This window comes from Lichenostomus cassidix, chromosome 11 (assembly GCF_008360975.1).
Source record: "Lichenostomus cassidix isolate B80296 chromosome 11, HeHo_3.0, whole genome shotgun sequence".
NCBI lineage: Eukaryota > Metazoa > Chordata > Aves > Passeriformes > Meliphagidae > Lichenostomus > Lichenostomus cassidix.
Genome location: NC_139492.1, coordinates 19,866,781 through 19,891,642, shown reverse-complemented (window position 1 = coordinate 19,891,642; position 24,862 = coordinate 19,866,781). Strand labels below are relative to the sequence as shown.

The 24,862-nt window shown below is 40.1% G+C and overlaps 1 protein-coding gene across 3 annotated transcripts in view; it reads right to left on the bottom strand.

The window, feature by feature from the left end:
- The window catches only part of PEPD (peptidase D), a 139,334-nt gene that overhangs the window by 95,207 nt on the left and 19,265 nt on the right, over positions 1-24,862 (bottom strand). For all 3 annotated transcript variants that reach the window (XM_085072072.1, XM_085072073.1, XM_085072074.1), the window contains 4 exons: positions 21,005-21,068; positions 18,906-18,953; positions 17,211-17,272; positions 6,246-6,290 (listed from right to left, as the gene is read on the bottom strand). In XM_085072072.1, coding sequence (XP_084928198.1) covers positions 6,246-6,290; positions 17,211-17,272; positions 18,906-18,953; positions 21,005-21,068 — 219 coding nt within the window. The remainder of the gene's footprint in view (positions 1-6,245; positions 6,291-17,210; positions 17,273-18,905; positions 18,954-21,004; positions 21,069-24,862) is intronic.

Sequence of the window (24,862 nt, the reverse complement as noted above, 5' to 3'; positions counted from 1 at the left end):
ATGAGATACTGAATTTGTGTATGTTTATAAGCCTTGATACTCTTTTCTGAACTCATCTCAAAAATGCACTGTTTAACTCTTCTCTACTACATGTATTTCTATCATGTATTTCAAATAAAAGCTGGTATTTAGTGTGACATAAACATTGAAGCAGACACAGCTCCCTAACCTCTATTAAAAACCACATCCTCTTTCCACTGCTACACAAACCGAATTCCTAGTATTTTTCATGCCCATCTCAAAGGCAGCTGTGAAGTACATACTTACTGTTTCTAAAGTATAGAACTACATCTATTGAATTGCATGAAAATATTTCAATCATATTTTCAAGCTGCACTCCAGAGTTTGCAGCAGTTACAAAGTACCGTAACTGCTATACTTCAAAACTGCCACCAAGACCCCTCTTTTTATTGTAACATGCTCATCCTCACACTGCTGTAGAAAACTATTTACTGTATTTCTGCTCTGTAGTTTGTTTTAATAAGTCCAGAAACAGCCTACTCAGCCATCAGTGCGTCTGATGTGAGATTGCAGCATTTCCCACAACGGTGCATTGCTACAGAACAGCCACTCCCCTTCAAACACAACTCTTCTGGCAAGAGTAAAGGTACCTTTGTAAAATTCTGATACTGATCAAAATGCTTTTACAAACAGAAACATTATAGAGGGAAATGGATTGACTTTCTTAGTCAATTGGAGTATGACACAAAATAATCTCTATGCAATTGAGAATGAGAAGTATAAGGTTTTAAAACACACACCGAGGTGAGAAAATTACTCTAGCATGGTAAAATTTGCTGACCAGAGTGAGGAAACCAACTTCTCTCCTTTCTTTCAGCCAAGACATAAAAAAGAGTGGCTCAAGTATATTCCAGTTAGAATGAAGTAGCAAAGGCCTACAGATTTTTTTTTTTAAATCCTGTTCCTTGGAAGGCAGCATGTGCTAGCAGGGTAATTTAACACTTGTTTGATGTGTCTTTGTATTACTTTCAATATACAGTACATACCCATGATCTGCAATTGCCTGAAAAATAGGTTGTTTCATAATTCAGTTGTCTAATCTCTTTGTTGGAATATGCTAGTAATACAAGTTAGTAACTGCTCCACAGCAAATGCAAATAGTATTAGAAACCATTTTCCTTGACTTGGGCATGAGGCTCCAGGGTCAAGTTATTTGTATTAGATCAACACTTCTCAGTTATCTGTTTGAATATAGAATTTCATGCTCGGCCTTAGACTATTTATGCAATGCAACCCCTTCATTTACACAAGGTCAGGCACTGAAATATTTTGCAGAAAATATTTAGTCATTATGAGACCAACAAAAACCACTACCCAACCACCAAAAAGGAGGAGAGAGAGGATGTACAGTTGTGCTGGGAACAGGATCAACCTCACTCTATACCAGATACTGAAAAAGTTTCTATGTTACAGTGGTACTGTAAATGGAATTCCCACAGCATGTCTGGGTAGTAGAAAAGTATGTATTTCACCTTCTCACTGCTTTGATGGTGTAAAAAGCAGTACCCTCCCAAGCCAGGTTTACAGCAGTGGTTGGCACTTCAGGGCAATCTTGCAGGTGATGATTGTCCACAGTTCTCATGATATTTTGCCCAACTTCCAAAAACAAGGATAGGAAGAAAATCCCACCTTTTTTCATGAATGTGAACTTCAACATTCTATTAAAAACTGTTGTTGGACCAGTTACAGCCTCTGCATAAATTCATTAATATTTTAATGGGAACAAATAATTTCCAGGTTCCAGCTAATGCAATTGCCAAAATGCACACAATCCACTTGTAAGGCATTCCTCAGATGAGCAAGGAAGCCACTCAATGCAGTCTAGCTGAAACAGAAGCACAAATCTCTGACTGTCAGAACTGACCTAAAACTTTCACCTTTTTTTTCCCTACTTGTTGGAAAATGGTTAGCATTTTATAATATAAGGCCTTATAAGCGAGGTGTACGTGCAGAATGCAATGTGCGTGCACAGCCCGGCTATTGTTCCCAGCTCTGAGACTGTCCTTCCCAGGAGATAGAAAGGAAAGAGAGCCAGAATTGCTACTAACATAGGGGAAATAAAGCAAGATAGAGAAAAAATCGCACACACACTATTTCAGCTGATGCAGGCAGAACTTTAGCTGAGTCAAGTAAAATCATGCCTAGAAACTAGTAGCCAATCAGCAAGCTAGGATAGGCGCATGGACAGTGCCAAACAACCAATCATATGTACCAGTCTGTCGCGTGGACAGTACCTTTTGTCTATAATAATGCTTGTCTTAGAAGAAATAAATGAAATAACACCGATACCTCTATGAGTGTCTGTGTTATATACCAGTGACTCTCCAACTCCTACTCATTTTACCAGTGTAAAACCATTTACTCTTCTGCATTCTCCTTTCACACACATTTTCTGCTTTTATTTTCAGTTGGCCATATGAGTAGCTGTTTTTTCACACATCAGTCATCCAACAGGAGAGAGAAACTTTAATATAAACAAGTATAATTTCAGTCCTGATACTACATTTTGGCATATTAAATGTCTGGATACCAAATTACATGCACGACCTAATCAAGTGGTCAAGAGCATATAGAATTTGAGAAAATTATGAGGCTGAAACTCACCTAACTCAACTGTTTCATCCTAAACCAGTGCTCTCCTCAAAGATACAATGCTTCTCTATGTGCATTCTGCAACTCTGATAATGCTGCCAGAAGTATTTGTTTCTAGTTATCAGATCAGCACTTTTATCAGCTGGCTTGTTTTGCTGCTTTTTAGTACATGTGTACAACCCTAATGTCTCCTTTCTGTGACATACATGGAAAACACCTGGGAACATCCACTCCTCCTTTTCCTTCTGGAAATACTCCATTTACAGACCACCTAAGCAGTAAAGATTATGCCCATGTACACAGATTTCACAGTTCTGTTTACCCTTTCTCACCCTCTGTTGTTACCTTTCCACATTTTATTTATAGAAATTTCTTTACCACAGTTTATATATTTATGCTCTTCTGCAATGCATAAAAACCTGCTAACTGAATTAGCATCAGAGCCAGCAAACATAGCAATGCACATATGCAAAAGAGAGGCATCACAGTACAGTTCTGAAAGATAGGTGTGTGAACACCAAAGATGGGAGGTCAAAAAAATATTAAGAGGTTCAAAACATAGATAGAAAAACTTCTGAAAACACAAAAAGCAAATGCACAGCTTTAAGACATTAACATACACATCACTTTTCACAAAGAAATAATTATAGCTTTCTATCAAAATAATGCAAAATATGAACATATGAAATCTTCCATACGAAATTATCAAATCCCATTTTAATTGAGATTACATGAAAATACAGTATATACAGGCACAAAGGGAGCTGCACATTACTGAATGTTTACGTCTAGCACCACCACAATTGTGACAGACAGACACTGGCAAAACACAAGAACAAAGGGCCATTTGGCTAAGTGTTGGTGTCAAAAAACTTCCCTCTGATTACTAAGGAGATAATTTGGACTAGTTTGAATTTTTTCTTCAGTTAGATGACATTTTCTTTTCAAAACTGAAATCAATACTTAGCATATCCATTCGCTATCAAATGTGAAGTGGAAGCCCTTAAATTTAAACTTAAAGTTTTAAAATCTGTTTGGAAATACACCCACTCAATAAATTGAAAAAAAAAAAAACCAAAACCAAAAACCAACAGGAAACAAAAACAACAACAAAACAAAACAAAAAAACAACAACAACAAAAAAAAAAACCCCAAACAAACAACAACAAAAAAAACCAAGAAAAACCAACAAAACCAAAAAACCCAACATCTGCAAACTGCAGAAATCCAGTGTAAGGTTAAATTCTTTTATGTTTTATCCTTAAGTTCCATAACAAGTCAGAAAATGCTGAGATTTTGAAAAAGTATGCACGAGAGGCAACAGATCCTTAACCACAAATGCTTTGCCCCTTGTCAGTATTGAAACATTTTTTCTGCATTGTATTAGAAGACTGTATAATACTAGAGCTGCCTTTTGTAGCTCACAGTTCTCCCTGGCTGGTTCAGAAAGCTCAGACATTTCTCTCTTGCTGGCAGTTTGACAGCACGGCATAGAGCAAAGTTTTTCTGACAAGTACCATGTAAAACACAGTAGTTCTGAGCTTGCCAAATCTGAAATGAAATGCATCCCTGCAAGGAGATGATTCAAAGCATGCAATTTCCTACCCCAGAATATAACCCAAAATGATTCATCTTCCTTCCTTCCGAAAAGAAAACTTCTCCTAATTCTAAAAATATTGCTATCCAAAGAGACTTTCTTGGCCAGTAACTTGACATTCCTAGGAGCTTTCACATACTGATTTCACCAGACACTTAAATCCTAACAACAGCCTTTAACATACTTGTGACTTTAAATGAAAGCCACCAAATTCAAGAAAACCTTTTAAAACATTTCTGAATGCAAATCTGAACTTTCTCTTCACTTGAAAGCCAGGTGTAGGGAAGCTACACAGCAAGCATTCCTCTTCTGCAGGGAATTCCTCTTCCTCTCCCTGTGAGGCTGCACGGAGAACTAAATCAGAAATCCAGGCTGCCACTCACAATTCACTGAAGAGATGATTCTTTCTACCCCAGCTCCAAGTGCTGCCTTTCTTCTGCCTCAATGCTCCACCTTTCTCAGTACAACCTCCAGGGCATGGAGCTTGTGTTTGTCCATACCTGAGCTTCCTTAAGCATATTTAATCACCCTTCAACTGAAACCACAGAGGAGAAAAGCTTATCAGGTTACACCCTGGTAAGGTGGATGGAAACAACCTGAAAGCTATCTTGGGAAAAAGTCTGTAGCCCTACTCCAAAGCCTTCTGCAGCTGAAGTGCCATCTCTATCCTTGTTGTCCTGCTGTGTCTACAGAGTAAAGCTTGGAAGTCAGACAGGGCCCTCTCCATGTCCTCTTCCTCACCCCTCTTAAATTTAGAAATCAAGCCTATAACATAACTTCTCTGTTTAGGAGAAGGAAGGGTAAAAATTCTGGAAGGACCGAATAGGCAAGATCTAAAAATTAGTACCCTAAACCTTCTGTGTTACAAAACCCTCATGTTCCCCCTTACACTCATCAGCAGGAGCAATGAATCCACTAGGACACACCTCCAGGCCCATCCATGACTCAGGGATGCAACAATGTCAACACAAAGCTTCCCTATTTCCCACTTTCCCTTTACAGCTTTATGTCATGCCAAGCAATGAAAAATATCTGCAACAACAGGTATGAGACCTTTCAAAAATTCTGCATGTTCTGAAATCACTCTGATGTTCAAAAAACATCTCCACAGTTTTCAAGCTGGCTATTAGCTGTAGATAAAGACAGCAGAAGATGGTTCTCAGCATGTGTTGAAAATAAACATTAAAAAGCATAATATGTAGTAGCACGTAATACAATATGCTACAACAGAGGTAGTCAGAGGGTATGCCTGCCTTTTGTATTTTAAGATTTTAAGCTTATCTGTCATAACTAAGGATTTGCTTCCTCATTTCTAGATTAATAGACAAAAAAAGCTTAGATAAAAACTCAATTCATTAACAATGCACTACGTTCTTTCTTCAGTAATTTCCTAAATGGAAAACTAGATAGCCTTAGTAGTTATGGAGCAATTGTGTGGCCAAAGTCAGCAATGTTGACCAAAAGAGGAAAACTATTAAAATGGAGTAGCTTTGCACTTAGTCACACCCTCTAGTTTGTTTGTTTCAGATATGCTATAGCAGAATTCCTTAAGAATTACAAAGTAAAGTTATATGAATAATAATTCATTATATATTCATAATATCATATAATTCATAATAATTCATTATAATTCATTAATAAAAATTAAGGCTGTTAAAACAAATCCTGGAGAAATACTACCTGTTTAGACAGAGTTTCAAACTACATTTGATTTCTGTTGCTAGAATATAAATTATCCTTAGTTCTTTTCCCACTCATTCATATTTACACAAATGTGACTTTACCCCTAACATATCCTATAGAAATGTGTATCCAGACATAATGTTTAAGAAACGCTACATAAATTCTTTGGTTTTCAATGCTGTTACCTAGACCTATTATTACATTTGTACATTATTTCCACTCCGTAACATGAAATCAACTTAAAATTCCTGTAGTAAAGTAGGAGGCTTCTGGTGAGGGAACTTCTCTGTAGCAATGGTACAGTATAAGCATGTTCAACACTACTGAAAGAGTAAAGTTTTACATTACTCACCATTCTGCAATTTCAGGATGAAGGACTTTGTTGTTCACATTAAATCTAAAAAAACCCCAAAGACACCAATATTAAAAAGCAGCCAGACACAACATCAGAGACAACATATTTACTCTTCTTTTTTTAACTGTGTCTTCTCTGAGGCAGTACAGTGTAAACAAGTTGTATGGGACTTCAACAGAGAACCCTGTGAGAAGAATGCATTTAATTATGAAATACATGAGTCTAAACGAGATACAGAATTTTAAGAATGTGCAGAACCCAGTGTAACAGTATGTTTGTGAAGTACTTATTACACTTCTTTTGACAAAGATAAAATGCTTAGTTATCAATTCACTGCTATGAGTGTGAGTGGACCAGACTTACCTCCAAATGTTCCTTCCAAACTATTCTGTGATTTTTACTTTGCTCTTCAAACACCCTTCAATGAAATTAAGTATGGTGAATTGCAGATTTCATCCTTTGTGTTATGCCTTCCCACTTTTGTGTGCACAGAAGGTGGCCATCTGATAAACAAGCTTGCTTAGAGGACAGTGAAAAGGAAAATGATCTCTCCATATCTCTTCCAATCTACAGAAGAAGCAAAGCAGAAGCTTCCAACTCGTCTTAGCCTCTAACACTTCACTGTTTTTCAGCTTATTTTCTACAACAGCAATTCATGTATTCTTGGAATGATTTTGAGGCTCTCTAAACATTAACATTACAGGGGCCTATAGAGTAAGAAGCTGAGCAATTAGGTGGAACACAAATGGATTTTCAAGCATTGTTAAAGAGGTTTTTTTTGTTTACAATTTAAATGCCTACGGAGTTTTCTGCATCAAAGATATTTTTGTCTGCTCAGGACTGGTGGCTCTACAGTTAGGGCATTTAAGAGAATTAGAATGCCACAAGGCTCCCAACAGTTCTTCAAAAGAATGTTGCAAGGCAACAGTTCATTTGCCCACATTTTTGAAAGAAAAATTAAATGTATTTCAGGTTATTAACCATTCTTTACGGCTCAGAAGGGACCAATGAAAGCACAAATCCAATTTAAAAGAATTACTTTGAAGTCACTTCTAATTTTATAAGGGTCTTCCTGCATTCTGAGAAAGCAGAAAAAAACCCTATGTTTCCCTTTTTCAGAAACAGATGCTCATAAACTTATAAAATCCTAATAAGGAGAAGGCTAATAGCTCTGTATTCCTACTCCAAGATACAAAACAAAAACTTATCACAACATTCAACAAGGACACGCTGTATGGTATTCAATATTATGGGTATTAATTCAATATTATGACAAATCACTGTAAAAACAAACAACTCAATACAAAAAGTCTCCAGTCACAGAACAATGCATTATTATAGACTAAAATTGGTCACTTGGAAACAGGAAAGTATCAAAAGGGCACATTTTCAATTTAATCATCACCATCTCAAAAATTATCACCTAAGTACACCAATGCAGAAATAATTCTAGAATGGAAGAGACAGTTTAATACAAATTTATACAGAAGAAAATATATGAATGACACAGTAAAATCAATCTATGAAAATTTTAACAACCCAAAAGCCTGAGCTTCCTGCGTAGCTGGAGAGCACACCAACTGACACCACCACAGAAAACCAAGACACAGAATTGTGCTGTAGCAGTAACAACAGACACAAAACCTTTCAGTAATGTCATCAGTATGTGAGACAGAAAACAGATCAATGAAGGCAAATGCAAGGGGACACTGCAGTATTGGGGTGTCCAACACCAGCTCTATGCAAATAGGAGTAAACTATGTTTACTGGGAAGTAACAAGAGAAAATAAAGGACAGGGAAGGGCAGTTACAGAAGGTAGTTGACTCCAACTAAAAATCCACATCTCGAAAAACTGATATGATCACTTTAACCACAAGCACAAATGGATGAAATCAAAAGCAAATCAAATGAGCCACACATGAACCTCATAAAAGAAGACTGTCTCATCTGAGTATTCTAAAAAAGGGAAAAATTGTACACTGGTGTAGGCTTATAGCAGCTCATTCTTTTAGAAAAGCCATTTCAGCCCCAGGCCCCAGATTTTATCTTTCCTGGCCTAAAAGGCTCTTCTTGAACTGTCTTTGTGCTACCAGAATCCAAGTCTCACTTACTGAACAGGAGTTCTCTCACCTGAAAGACAGACTTTCTGATGTAATGCCAACTAAAACACAGGATGTTACACCTCTGGAACACAGCATCAATCTATATGCACGAGTGAATCTATTGTAAGTCACTTTCTCATGGAAGTCAAAGATTAGGGACAGAACTGTCTCAGTTCCACTCATCTCATGGAAGCTGTGGGTCTATGTGAGAGGCCACAAGGCCACCTGTTTATAACTGTGAGACTTCTAAGCCTGACGACTCAAATTATACTTCACTTTGGTTACTGTTGTGGTTTAGGAATTGTATTCTCAGATTTAGTGCTCTTGCTAAAACCATGTCATCACTGTCACTCACTTTCCCCCTCCCCCTCCAACTGGAAGCACAAAATGCAAAGATCATAGGTTGAGGAAAGAAAAATTCACTGAAAGCAGCAATGAGATAAGAAAACATACAGTAACAGCAACAATATTAATAACAAAAGCTGTAAGACAAAGAAACAACTTACACAGATAAAACCCCAGCAATAAACAAAACACCAGACTGTGACCCCCCAAATGTTTTTCTGTGGGAAGGAATGCCCTTCTCCTCCAGAGCGAGAGAGTCCCTTCCTCCCAGCAATGTCATGAAGTGGTATAAACAACATCTGGTTCCATGGCTGCGGGTTCTGTGCATCCTAGATGTCATCCAGTTCAGGAGAGCTGGTGCACTGTCTGCTGGTTGCTGCACCAGGAGCTCACGACTGCCATCTGAGCAATCCATACTCACTGTCCATGGTAGTTATGGCACACAGTGACAGTGTCATTGAGCAACCAATATTATACAATTCAACATTACAGACTGTTCTCACCCAAAAATCAAATCCCCTTGAGATGCATATCATGTTTCCCCATCCCTCTGCATCACCCCCCAGGTGCACCCAGGTCCCTGGGCAAAAGAAATCCCACACATGGGTTTGCCTCTGCCTGAGCAGAATGAATCCAAGCTGCCTTCCCTAACACATTTCTCATATGCACCACAGGGCCTTTATGCCCTGCTATGGTACATGGAGCTTTTCACTGACCAGGGCCAGCTCAATTGGCAGAGCCTCTAGTGAAAACTAGCCAGGTGGCCTTCACTAAATGTAGATCCCAATGTCCAAAGGTCCCACCGCCCATTGCTTTCAACGTGGTTTTTAACAGTCCATTGCACTGTTCAATTTTCCCAGAGACAGGTCCATGATAGGGAATACAATACACCCACTCAGTCATGTGCTCTCTGGCCCAGGTGTCCATGAAGCTATTTCAGAAATGAGTCCCACTGTCTAACTCCGTTCTTTCTGGGGTGCCATCTCACCACAGGACTTGTTTGTCAAGGCCCAGGATTGTGCTCCAGGCAGTGGCATGAGGCAAAGGATACATCTCCAGCCATCCAGTGGTTGTTTCCACCATTGTCAGCATGCAGTGCTTGCCCTGACGGGATTGGCAGGAGCATGATGTCATCAATTTGCGAGGCCTGCCCTTATTTATATTTCCACCATTGTCCCCCACACCACAGAGGCTTTACCCATTTGGCCCTGCTTTATTGCAGTGCATGTTTTACAGCCACGGATAACCTGAGAGATGGTGTCCGTGGTTAAATCACCCCTTGATCACAAACCCGTCGGGATGTTGCATCTCTTCCCCGATGACCTGAGGTGCCATGGGCCCATCAAGCCAGAAATAATTCAGCCTTGTGTTGCCAGTCCAAAACCACTTAAGGCACTTTAATCTGGGCAGCCCAATCCACCTGTCTGTTGTTGAAATGTCCTTCAGCAGTCCCACATGAAGGGCTTTGACAGCCATGCTCTCCACCCAGGCAGTGATGTCTTGCCATAGTTCAGCAGCCCTGACGGGTTTCCCTCTGTGCTGCCAATTCATCTTCTTACATCAGTCCAGCCACCCCCACAGGACATTTGCCAGCATCCATGAGTCAGTGTAGTGTTGGCCATTTCTCTCTTTCACTGATATCCAAGGCCATCTGGAGGCTTTCAGCTCTGCAACCTGACTTGATCCACCTTGTCCCTCAAGAGCTTCTGTGACTCGTTGCGTAGGACTCCATACAGCAGCTTTCCATTTCCAGTGTACCTCTGAGATACAGCAGTGAAGACAGAGCATTGCTATTCCTTTTCTGGTAGCTGAATTTATGGTGGGGCCTCCTAAGCACGTCACCTTCTCTTCCTCTTCTTATTATGATAATCTGAAATTTTTACCTTCAGGCCAGTTTGTGGTAACTTTCAAGATTCCTGGGCAATTGGGGTTCCCTATTCAAGCTTGCTGCGTGATCAGAGCAATCCACTTACTCCACACGGCATCAGGGCCAGGATGTGCGGAACCGACTTCTCCTCAGAACATCCAACCCAGCACTGGCAGTCAGGGTGCCAGAAGGAGCTGTGCTTCAGTGCCAATGGATCAGAAGTAAAGTCGGCCCTTCTGTCTGAGGACTTGCCCACTGGAAACCAGAGCTGCATTTATTCTTGAAGAATTTCCTGTGGCGGTCGGTCCTCCACTCAATTCACGTACCTGTGCTCCCAGGGCAGAGGTGGGGTTTCTGTCCCGCTTCCTCATGTCCTCTCCATGGTCATGCAGGTAAAACCCGTTACCTCATGGTACGTCCCCTCTCTCTCAAGCAGGGGAACATTTGCTCCCAAAAACAGGGACTGGTTTGCACTGGCAGGGCACGGGACACTTCTTTAAATTGGTGACAGTCCTCTTTAAATTGTTGGACATCCTTGGACAGTCTTTCAACAGACGTGATGCAGAACTGTAGCAAAGAAGAGATAATTTCTTCATATAGGCTGCATTTGAGAACCAAATGATCCACTGATGGTTGTTCTTCTTTCATGACCTTACTGCTAGCGAGTTGGCATGCTCCACAGGAACTACGCCACATGGTTGTGTACATGAGATGTCATCTGGATTTAGAAGGGACCATTTGTTATTTGAATACTTGAATATTTGAGTACCTTGAGCACAGCTAATTCTCTCAGGTACTGGGTACCTCACTCCATGGTGTTCCACTTGTCTCTGCACTATTAGACCATCCTTGAGAGACACCTTTCTGTCACGCTTGACAGGAGTTGCTTCCAGAGGCTGAGAGTTTCAGTTCATTTCCTAATCCCCATGTCAATCCCATATCCCTGGACAGGGATCCCAGCTGCTTGGCTTCACTTCTTGATTTCATATTGTGGGCCACAATATCCTGGCACTAGAGCAGCTGGGTCACCAGGGGCTCTCCCAACCAGCAGCTGTCTTTTTGTGCATCTCCCAGCTCACCTGGGGACAGGGATCAGGTGATTATCTCTGACTCTGCCTCCTCCTCCTGTTGTGAGGGCCCTCCTTCCTCATCAGCCCTCACTAAGCAAATTATTGTCTTGGATTTCTTCTGCATAGGTGCAACTGCTCCCAGCACAGGTTGCTCCTCTGGTTCAGCTGCAGTTGGAATGCCCATGCTGCCTGTTGCTCAGCTTTTCTCCTCCCCTCCCTGGGGGTGCTGTCTAGTGAAGAGCAGTGTCTGATAAATCGCAGCCAAAGCTGAGCACATTGCATAACTTTGTGCCTCTCTGGAACTACCACAGCTTTTTTCTGTCACGTATTTTATCATTTTAACAGGGTCCTGTAGCTATTCAGGGGTGAACTTTCAAACCTCTGGGGCAGAACTTCAAAAACTGGCCCATTTTCTTCCACTTCCATGCCACTCATGACTATCCACCCTCCAAGCATATCTCTGAAAGACCCTCCTAAAAATCTGTCTTGATTCTAAACACAATGTGGACCACAGAGGAGGCCCAGCAGACTCAGCAACAAGAACATGCTTTCCTTAACATCCAGGGGAAATACAAAATCCTCAAAAGCTGTTGTAACAGGCCTGAAGGAGTAAAAGAGGATGAAAAGCTGGGGAAGATCATCCTCCTGTGTTCTTTCTACAGGCTGGGTATGATTATTAATGGACTGCCAAATGTAGCACCTGAGGTAAGGACAGGAGAGCAACACTGAAAACATCCCAAATGACCCTTATTGCCCTCGGTGTTATCATGTCATAAACCAGTATCACACAGTATAGCAACAAAGCAATCCTGATCCCTCTCCCTGCTCTGAAAAAGATCTTTGTGAGGAATACATATAGGAATATCTACAGGGTGAGGTACCACACCCACATGGACAGACCAAGCAGCATTTTAACCAACTGAATACAACGAATGCTTAGATCAAATTTGTTTCCAACTCATTCTGGGAAGATCTGTTGTTATCTCAATCCTTTTGCCACACACTGGGCACCAATTAAGGCTGCTGTGGTTTAGGAATGGAACTCCCCGATTTAGTGCTCCCACTAAAGTCACAGTGTACCTTGATTCCCCTCCCCCTCAAAGTTGAAGTACAAAAGGCAAATATATCCTGGGTTGAGACAAGAGTAATTTTCTGGAAACAGCAGCAAGATAAGAAAATGGACAGTAACAGCAATAAAATTATTAACAAAAGCTATAAGCCAAAGAAAAGATTTACATGGAAAACTCCTCAACAATTAACAAAACACTGAATGGGACCGTTTCACCTGCCACATTTCATCTCAGAAAGGAATGCCTTTCTCCTCCAAAGCAAGAGACAGTCCCTGCCCTCAGCTCCTCAACTTGAGCTGGTATAGAACAACAGCTGGGTCCTGGCCATGCCCCCTCCTGGCTGCTGCAAAAAATTAATCCTGTCCTGGCCAGAACCAGGATATTTACCAACAAGGCAGCTAAACAAACCGTATCCCAAAAACTTTTAACCAGTAACTACTGGTTAAACTCAACAGGAAGAGCTTTTCACCACCAACAGGAATACACAAATGGTGTATAATTCACATAATTTGTGCACAAATTCCAACATAAAATCCACCTACCATGGCCTCCAAGCAAATTTTTGATCTCACTAAACAGTAAACAACTACTCAACAAAATGTGTACTGTCCTAACATTAAGAGGATTAGGCAGTGCAATCTAATTCTACATATTTCTGTAATCTGCAAATTGACAATACTTAGATAATGAGATCTGTGGTCTTGAGGAAGAAAACAAATTTGCATTTGATACAGCTGCAATTTGTAACATATTAATGCTCCCGTTTAATCAGTGTAGAACTAAGAAATACTACACTTTAATGCATGTCCAAATTGATTTCATACTCAGTTGTCCTTTCACATGCAAGACAAATTCATTAGTTAAAAAACGCTAGCAATTTATACCTCCCATATAAAAGCACTGTATAATGAGACCTCTTTCTGTCAGTTTAATGAGTACACTGTGTGTCTACAGTGATAAAAACCCAAAACATATTCATACACAATATTAGAATTTTCTCCTCTTCTTCAGCACAGAAAGTCTTTGTCCTAATAACTGACTTGGCTATGCAATATGAAAAAAGGCCATTTAGATGGTCTTCACTGTCATACCCTACAAGTGCAGTTCTAAGGGAAAGGAATTCACTGCAAAACTGTAAACATTAGGTACACTGCTTAAACTGCCTATCATTTACTTCAATAGACTCTGAGGATGAAAAAAACACTGCCAACACAATGAGCAAAGATTTATTCAACAGGGTTTTAAGTATATGGCACATTACTGTTCAACCCTAAGGGTTCAAAATCCATTTTCTGTATGGTGAATCACGTCCTCTCAAAGCATTTTTACAGGGGCTACATAACTGACATGATTAGATTAAAAAAAAATCCTGCACATTTTCCAGTCTGAAAAATGGATCCATGAACTAGGAAAAAACCCTGCAAACACAGAACTGGCCTCTATTAGCAAATAGAAATATGTACTTCTAGGAAACTAAGCACTAGAACTACTTTAGAAATCTACCTTCTACACTTCAGCCTTCTAGCGCAAGTGAGAAATCCACTTCTGCAGGACTCCAAAGAGATTGAAACAGAGAGGGGCGTTACTAGGATCAGCACGAGGTCCAGGTCTCCTGTCTAAAGCCCCTGTCCCAGGCTGGATCCTCACTAACCCCTGTTACCACTCTCTGATGAGCAGAGCAACTTCCCCTGTATCACCAGCCTCCGCTCCCACAGCCTGCAGCAACAGACCAGCTTCTCTTAAGGAGAACATCCCTCGCTGTATGAGACAGCTATTCATAAATTAACGGAAACCACAGTATAATTCACCATTATAGGCTCTATAATCAGGATAGAATCAAGCTTGGCTATTGCTAGCATGACAAAAATAACTTCAGGATGATCTTCAGGGCACAGAAATAACTCACAACCACACTAGTCATTTTGTCTCAAATGACTATTTATTACAGTGGAAAAATTAATCAAATAGCTTAGGTAATAATGTTCCAGAAGAAGTGAAAAAGGTTCAAAAAGTAAGGCAGGGAAGCAACACCACTAGGACAAGCAAATGACAGCTTCTGACAGAAGCAGATGAACAGCCTGCAAAAAGAGCAAGATTGACCTTTTTCAGGAAAATTAAACATTATTTCCATTGTAATCCATCATGAAAAACAACCCTACTCGGCCAGGTCAGCCTAGGAGAAAAAAGACATATGGGAGCAGCAGAAACACAAAAGGGTCCTAGGAAGAAAATAGATCTTGGCAAGGTAGCCAGAAAACAAACCAAACAGGAACCCAGGCATAAAATAGAGCATCATGAACAGGGCAGAGTCCGGCCGAACTGAGGATTGAGAGAGCCAGCAAGGCAGTCACAGACAGGCAGGAGGGAGCACAGTTTGAAGGAACACATTGCTCAGTATAAACTCTGTGGGTTTAATCCTCTTGAAATCAATCAATACATCTAAAATACATCTTTCTATAAAGGAAACATTTGCTACAGGAGAAGTGGAGAAGCAGGAAAGCAGGAATGTTGAAATCTGCTTGGGTCTGCATTGAAAAACAAACGTAAAATGGATTGGTTTAATTACACAGTTACAAAAATGTGAGGAGAGCAGAGTTCAAAAGGAACCTCACAGCCTCCTCCAGACTGCACGTGGACCAAGCACGAGCTCACCAGAGCCACCAGAGCCTGGGAGAAGACACAAGCACAATCAGGGACATCAAGGGAAGGCTGGAGTGACAAGTAGTTTGAAGGCATGGTATCTTTCAGAAGAGGGGAGCTGATCCAACAACAAAATCAATGCATGCTCTTCCACACTGCGAGCTTGGGAGGGGAAGGTACCAATCAGACTTGTCAAAGGCAGCAAGATAAATGCCCTAGTGCCTAGGGGTGGAGAGGGGTGAGCATGTGCTAAGTCTTAAAAGAGAAATATCTGCTAACAGCTGGAAATCCCTCATAGGAATGAAGCACTCCTCCTGGAGCATACAGACAGCACGTTTACCACTAACTGAGAAGCCAATCCTTAAATATCATTAAGTGTTGTAGGAGATACTCTATCAAAATCACAAACCAAGTGCTAAATGGAGTGCTTTCCGAGCTTAATGCTGACTAGTGAATGGGCTACTAATTCAACTCTAGCGTTTAGTGAAATTCAGGGTAAAATTCAGGGGTTTTGGTAGTTCAAACAGACTTTGTACGTCATTCCAATGAAGAATTGCTAGTGAAGTAAATAACTGCTTATATTTCATGTGGAGGTGTATTGGATAAAACTGGAGATAGTGCTCCACACAGATTTTGGAGTCCACCTGTATGTGGAGAGTGTAAGATGACTATCTACTTGGACAAAACAACAGAACTCACACTGGTTGTAATAGCAGAAAGGACACCAAATACTCATTAAAAGTGATGTGCATGCATTATGGAATACTTCATATTTGACTCAGGGGGCAGCAAAGGATGTCTAAAGGCCTGGCACCTTGTTCCCAATATCCCTGACAGAACCATTAAGTTCACATTTAGGATACAGAGGGGAGAACTAAGTAATTATGGAATCTAGATTTCAGATCACTTGACACAGAGAAACAATCCCAGCAGAAAGTATGCTCAGACTACACAAATGAGTGCCCAGACTTGCAGCAAATTGCAGCATTATCATCTTCACTGCAGAATTAACATGCTGTTGACAGAGGAGGACGGAGAAAAATATAGTGGGGTGACTGAGAGTCAAGGATCATAAAAAAGGCCTCAACATCTCAGCACAACTGTTTATTTTAACAAGGTTTGTAATGAGGGGGGTGTGTTTCTTTTTTGCCATACACTTGAACTGAAACAAAAATTGATCTCCTTTTAAAGATATCATAACAGAACAGACAGTTGTATTACATCAAAAATTGAAGCCATCATCATCACATCCCAGAGCAAGCTGTGCAATATTTCTATTTACTGCCCTTTCAAAATACTGCATTCAGGAAGACATTTTCAACCGACTAGTAGCCAAACTTCATAAAAAGACAGCATTAAGGGACGCTAAAAGATCACATCTAGACAGAGAAATTATTCCCTTTCTTTGTGATTTGTGATTTTATTTTACACAATGTGTAAATAATGTGACATTTTTTCAGAAGACTGTGCATTCCAGAATCCCAAATATCTAGATTAATAATGTACTCAGTAAGAGAAAGAAGCTACTCCTAAAGATTAATTTTTCTGAAATCTGAAAAACAAATATTCCAATTCCAAAAGTGGAAATGGATGATAAGGATGGGTCTATTTGGTTTTAAATAGTTACAGCAAGCACAGACAAAGAGAAAATTTGAATTAACTTAGATGCAAGAGAGATTTTTTAAAAAACCCACTGTATTTCAAGTCATTAGAAACATATCAAAATTTCTTTGGAAATAAAATGTTTGGCATCTGATCTGCCATTCAACATCCTGTCATTAAGAAAAAACATAATTTAATTTGAAACATAAAATTAATTCAGCATAACCCAGTAACCATTAATGTATAAAAAAGCCTTGTTACTTACTGGCTGATCCCCTCAAACGAAGCTTCTTTAGAGACATTTCCACTATCAGTATTAATACCACGCTGGGAGGAAAAAGATTAAAAGGACTGTGATTCTGAGCCAAACACAGGTATTTAAAATTTAAATCATGGGGAGAACTTGCAGTAAGTATTAGGGAAAACTTACACATTATTTTACCTGAATCACTATAAATAAAAAACCCCCGACTGTTCAAACACAGTCCAATATAAGAAATAATCAGTTCCATAGGAGACCTGTACAGAACTCATGCCAGGATGTGCTGCTTAGGAAGCAGACAGGCTTTTATTTCTAATGCCCTTATGTCTTGAGAGGGAGCTGTGACACCTATAAAATAATTATACAGGGCAAGAGAATGAAAAATAAGCAAGGTTTCTTCTAAAGTAATTTAATTTTAAAATAAATTATTATGCCCTGCCTTGGAAATGTTACTATTTAAATTTGCTTGTGGCTTGCCTACAGTTTTCCATTCAAGCAAGCAGCATAAGCAAGAGTATTTTGGCTGCTACACAGCCAATGAACACTTCTGCCATGTGCCTGGGGAACACTGTGGAGCAGTGTTACAGTTCTGTATCTGGAACAAGACCACAGCAGGAGAGGACTAGGTTTCCATTCAGCAGCAGACAGAGAAGTGCTCTTCCCTTTTCTGAATACTACTTCATAGCAGTGGGAGGAATGTGAAAGCACCACAGCACCCTCCTCTCAGTCAAAAAATATATGAAAATTCCTGATTACAACAGGATGTTCCCAGAATGATAAATACTCAACAACTCCATGTGAAGAAGTGCACAGTAAGAAGCACAAGATGGTCAAACATTCCATTTCCCTCATTTCTCTTAAAGAACATGAAATTAAGCCATAGGGGCATCTTTTAAGTCTATATGTGTGTATACAAATATAAGTAAAGGAAAGACTGAAAACTATTTAGGGCCTCTGTTCTAAATGGATAAAGAACTCAAATCTGAGGAGAGATGTTTTTGTTAAGACATCATCATGGGAAAACAAAAAATCCAGGAGCTGCCACTGCATTTGCTGTAAGGGAAAACTCAGAGTCAGCAAATAATTTTTATATAGATTGGAGACAATAAAACAGTGAGAGTTTACAAAACTTCCCTGCTATAAAGCAGGGAAGCAGCTGGGAGACAGGTAATGGGGAAGAAGAAACTTGCAGTCTTTAGCTCCACTCATCCATCCTTCTTCCAAAGAAATAAGCAAGCACCGTTCAAAATACTAAGCAGGCATTTGATATTGCCTCCTGCCTCCCAGTTGCTCTTACTAAACCACTCTATGCAGAAAAAGTATTGCCTGAATCCTTGTGGGATTCCCACAGAAAGGCCAAACATGCTCATGACATGACCAGAACAGCATAAAAGGAAAAAGGAGTTTGGAGTCAGTGTAGGTAGGCTGGAGGCCATCATAGTTGATAAGTTAGACAGGCTTGTCATGTTTTACCAGAAAATCAATACAGCTTTTGGCAGACAGAATGCAGACTGGATGAGGCCAGAGGCAACAGATCTTGAAATCATGGAGGTGCCAGAAGACTAGATTGTTACACACAGGTGACCTCAAATTTGGCATAAGATGGGGAGGAAAAAACAGAGAATGACAGTGCAAAGAAATGCTGCACAAACTGGTATCCTTATTGAAGAAATTTAGTATTTTCAGAATATAGCTTACCAAAGTGAGAAGTACAGCAGGTTTCTTCAAAGCCAAGATGCTGGATATCTAAAAAGAGGTTTTAGATTGCTGTTACTTGTCATTTTTTCTTCCTCATAACCACATTGATACCAATTTAATCAATATTCACTGTGTATAAAGTAAATGAGCTGAAAAGACAAAAATGTTCCTCTGACACCTTTCAGATACTGTAGTATTACCCAAGACATGCAACAAGTGACAGTAAAATACAAAATATTGACAGAAATGCAGTGATCAAGTTGATGGTGTCCTTTAAAGACATAAATACCAACTATAACTCATGTCTACTATCATCATTAGGAAGACACAACATAGGAGCCAAAAAGTTGTTATGTCACACAAATGAGAAACACCAGGGTAGTCTATCCTGCACATATAACATTTGTATTAATACTATTACGTTACAATGTGCTAAATGCTCAGCAATGAATATTTACTGTTGTTCTCACTGGATCACTTGTACTAATCCTTTTATTAGGGTCCTTCAGTCTCCTTCAAACATTCACAAACTAAGAAAAAAAATCACTGGGCTTGTAAAGAGCTGGGCTTTCAGAACAGCTGCAGAAGGGTGGGTGCTGAACTACACATATCTTGAGGCAATGAACACCTGACACAACTTTACGGAGCACAGTTCTACCAAATTTAAACCATCCTAATAGCACCCCAATAATATTAACAAAAGAAAGTGTATGGCAGTGAGGATCAAAAACATCATTTCCACCCTTTATTTATTTTTGTTTCTTAATGTCTTGAAACATCAGGATAACACACATGTTGGTCATTCACTGACATAAAGCTATTCTATACAAAAGGCCCCTGATGTCCTGATGGTGGAAAACCAATTCCTTGGCAAACAAGGCAAAAATTATAGAAGCAACCTTTAAGAGCTGAACTATTTTGTTGCAAGCTTCAACAGCTTTTCATTTCAATACATGTAGTCCAGGTGGAAAGCAGCCTTCGTTTATTAATTTAATTACTGGTCCACATAAAGAGCTCTTTTTCCCATCAGTGAAGTTTTTAAGCAGTAAGAAAGCAGTGAATAGAATAGCAATAAAAGCACTTGTTGACAGAAAGTGACCCAAAACAACTAAGATGACCCCAAAAATATGATTTTTAAAAATAAAACATGTATTTTCCACTTGCAATTTTCACCATCTGACAGATGAGCCCTGGAGCACCTGCACATTACATGACTCCAACTCACACATTGCAAAAATCAACCTCTCCATAGCTCCCTTGACTGCCAGCTTCTGAGAGACAGATCAAACTTCACTTTGGAGCTGGACTCATTATGAAAATTAAATGAAACCTCCTCACAGCCAATGAGAGCAAAACTTTTGTTCTAGAGCATCAGATTTAGTGAGCTATTGGAACAGAAGTATCAGAGGAGTCTTCTTCAAGCTGCTCTCCATGAAAGTCACACAGAGAGCCTGGCAGGAAAACTGTCCTCACCCTGCTGAGCCTTCCTACCAAAGAAAGAATCACTGGCCAGGTGCAAAAGTGTACAAACATCTGCTCAGAAATTAAATCAGAAACCTAACTAAGCAAGGCACACTTGCATCTAGAAATGTGAATAAATTTGTTTATTCAAGTAATAGGATGATTCTACAGAAAATAAGAGTGAGGCAGGCAGCCTTTCCCAGCAGCTTTTTGGTGGTATAAAATGAATGTAAGCTCCCAAGACAGAGCTAGGACATGCAACCTCCTTGAAAGCAATCTCCTCAAATCTCCAAGGCACTGCAAAAAATTTATTTAGTGACATATTTCAGTTGGATAAAGACACAAACTGACAGGTCTCACCATGCACAGAACACATTTATGAGACATCTTTGGATTAAGAACTATTCAGATACTAAGAACTATTCAGATACTAAGAACCGTTCAGATCCAAGGAGCAGCCTTAAAATTTGTACAAGTGCTTTATAAGACAGAAGGACATTTTCCAGTAACAGGGAAGGGAAAGATCCCACCAAGTCAGGAGACATCCAGTAAGAAGAGGACTAAAAATAAGCAAAGTCATTGCCAGTCATTGATTTTGTGTTCACAGAAAAAAATATTCAGAGACACAGACAACTCACCTCAGTCACATAGTGGGCTTCATCCACAGCATACTTGTTCTTGAAGAATTCAGGGGGATGAATCCTTTGGAAAACAACAAAAAGAAACATTTGGGTTTAGCTTTGCTGTTACACTTAATAAGGCCACAGACAAAGAAATAATATTCTCTACTATCACAACAATAGAATCATATATGAGGAATGTTTTGATAATCTTATCTTTGACTTTATTTCTCAAAACAGGAGATTTTACAGAAAGTTGCCACAGCTACAAAAATCAGTGTGCTAAAGCATCCACGTCCATGCTTAGATTGCATGCTCTCTTCTGAGTGATTTTTCCTATTCTGTGCAAGGCAGTTTTGTTAAGGACTTTTGCCATGCCATTTATATACAACTTTTTAACTCACCAAACTTTGGAAGGATGTGGAAATAACAAAAGACCAATCTACACTGTGTTCCATTCAAGGAGTGAATAAAACATTCATTTTTTACCAGCTCTAGCAGACTGAGGGCTATTAAGACATGGGCTCTGCTGCCTCTATTCCTCAGGATACCAGAGATCCACTCCCCTAACCCAAAAAAGTGGGCAACTTTACCTGTCCATGTCCAAAACTAAATCTCTTCTACTCTTTTTTCCTGATATCCAGCCAGAGACATTTTTCTAAAGCCATGAATGTGAAGGATCTGTTTGCAGTCAGTCCCTCCAGGACTCTCCCACTGGTTCCTGTACCAGTGGCTGTACTGACACTCATTCCTTACCTGTATGGTAGCAGCCAGTTATTCATGAGACTTCAGTCTCTGATTACAATCTCCATCTCCCCAAAACCGAAATATAAAATACAACCACTGCAATCCTGAAAATGTGATCTCGAAATAAATATACTTAAAAATTTAAAACAAGAAGAAAAGAAAAAGATCACTCGGTTTACATCCTTTCACAAAGTAAAACAAAGGGAGGCAAAAAACCATAGCTGGAAGTGCTGGAGTTTGGAGGATCACGTGCATTTTGCTTCCTAAGAAGCCGCAGGAGAGCAAGAGGTGTTTGCAGGACCAAACCTTCAACTATTACACAACATTACACAATGTGTAAACATTACACAACAAGAGCACAAGACCAGCTGGGGAAAGAATAAATTATGCTAGATGCCAAGGAGCATTTCTAACCTTTGCAGTGAGGACCAGCAGAAGTGGTGGGACAAACAGCTCAGCACCATGAGGAGCTGCTCCACACAAAGGCATGTGACAGAGCTGCCAGCAGTACCAGGAGGCTGGAGCATTGCCTTATATAAATTTTTTTAATCTTGTGTGCTCCTTCATAATTTACATTCCTTCGTGCTCCAAACAGTACTGGGCTCTGGCATGAACAACAACACGAAACCATTTATGGTGTTCTCAAGCAGTAAATCACAGATTTAAAAAAAATTTATTATCTGTGAAAGTACTACTCAAAAGTAACACAAAACTATCATATGTTCCCTTTTGCAATACTTCTTCTGCAGACTCTTCATATCAGCAATGGATATTTCAAAGCAATTATCATTTATCTTTTCTCCCTGGTTTATTTCACATATAATTTAAAAAATCACTATATCCCCTTATCTTCATATACCCTCTATATTATAGTTCCCTTACCATCAACTTTTGCATACTCTGCTTCTCCCACAGGCATCTCTTTATTCTTCCTTCATTCCTCACACACCAAAGTATTTTAATAGTCCAGAAACGTGATGAACAGATTTAGAACCTTCTGGTTTTGTTCTCTTTTACAGTTTTAGCCAATTCATCTGGTATCAGAAGAATCTCAACTGTAAAACCAGCTAATGTATGGCCAGCGGTAATTTACAGTAACGTATGCTATTTAGAGCAATACGTCCAAAGTATCTTTTTGTAATTAGCTGCATTGTTTAAATCAAATAACTGTTTATTGTAAATATTTCATAAAAGAATACCCACAAGTATGCTGGACTTTATTCACTTTATTTAATGCAGATAGAGTAAGAAGAGGTCTCATTTTCCATCACTGCAATAAGAAAACTTTCTTTTCACAAGATCTTTCTCAACTTTTTTGTTGTTTATTGCAGAGCAGAAAGTCTCTGCAAAGCGAGGGCCTTGCTGCCCTTGTAAAATTCTTGCCCGCTTTGTTACTTTGGCTAACTAGAAAAGCATTCTGGGAATGACTCAGCTAAACTCAGGTGAAAAACAAGTTACATAATTGCAAAAAATCATTACACCAAAAAGTGCTCACACTGAGGGGCTCATGGTTGATTACATCTGATGCCTGTTCCCGTCGTGGTCTGTGGTGGTTGGTTTAGCACATTTGTTGTGCTCACAAGTATGTAAACTCATAACACACTAACAGTTTAAGAACCCCAGGTTTTTGCAGTAATGTGTCTGCACCCTGCCATGGTGGAGATCATGTGTTTAACGCAGCATTGTTCTTGTTATTGCTAGCTGCCTCTTGTAATTGTGCAGACTGCAGCACACTGCTGCTAATTTAATTCTTGGGTTATGGTTAATAATAATCTGTTCCAGTTTTAATCCCTTCAACATCTTTTTATGTACACTATGACTCTTTTGAAGAAAAAGTGTGGCTCATCATTCTTTCAAGGCTGAGGACTTTTTTTCTACTTTGAGAGAAAGAGAACAGCAGCTTCCATCCTCTCTCTCAGTTGTTAAACTAGGTCATCTTCCAGATACTTTTTGACTTCATCACACCTAATGACAAGCTGCCACGATTCCCAGATGTGTACCTCCCTGCTCATCTTCTTCTTGCTGTCTCACTCAAAAGTCAGCAAGACTTTTAACATGAAGTTGAGAGCCAGACTTCTAAGCTCCTCTCTGAAGCACTCACAGATCTGCCTCACTCTTTTTATACAGCCATTTAGCACCTCTGAGTAGATGGAAAAATAAACTCATATACACTTCCCACAAACTACCATCCCACGGGAGCCACGATGCTACAGTGATGAAGCTACCTCTCCCACTGGGAAGATTTCTGCTAAGACCAACTCTATGCAGAACCACAGAGGTGCAAGCAAAAAGTGTACAAGAAGTCTATGTTAAGAGTCTAAAATTCTATGCTGCCACATATAGAAAAGCAGTATAGACAGCAACCAAAAGCTCAGGGATAAAGAGAAGCAAGAGAAGCAAAGCAGGCCAAGGGAGGTGGGGATTCTGCCCCTCTGCCCTGCTCAGGTGAGATTCCACCTGCAGAGCTGCCTCCAGCCCTGGGGCCCAGCACAGGAAGGACCTGGAGCTGCTGGAGAGAGTCTAGAAGAGGCACCAGGATGATCAGAGGGATGGAGCAGCCCTGCTGGGAGGAAACGCTGGGACAGTTGGGATTGTTTAGCCTGGAAAAGAGAAGCTTCAGGGTGGTCTAATGGTGGCCTTCTAGGACCTGATGGAGCCAACAAGAAAGCTAGAGAGACTGTTTACAAGGGCCTGGATTGGTAGGACAAGGGGGAATGACTTCCCACTGCCAGAGCTCAGGGTTAGATTGGATATTGGGAATAAATTCTTCCTTGTGAGAGTGGGGAGGCCCTGGCACAGCGTGCCCAGAGAAGCTGAGGCTGCCCCTGGATCCCTAGAAGTGTCCAAGGCCAAGCTGGACAGGGCTTGGAGCAATCTGGGATAGTGGAAGGTGTCCCTGCCCATGGCAGGGGTGGCACTGGATCATCTTTAAGGTCCCTTCCAACACAGGCCATTCAATGATTCTGTTAACCTCAACAGAACATTTTCATATTCACTCTACTGTCTTCCATTTTCCCAGTTTAGTGGGGCTTAATGAAAGACAATTATGCACAAAATGGTAGTTACTGTAAAAAACACCAGTGTGCAGAGTTCTGAGCAGATACAAGGCTCAGTATGCATTTTTATCCA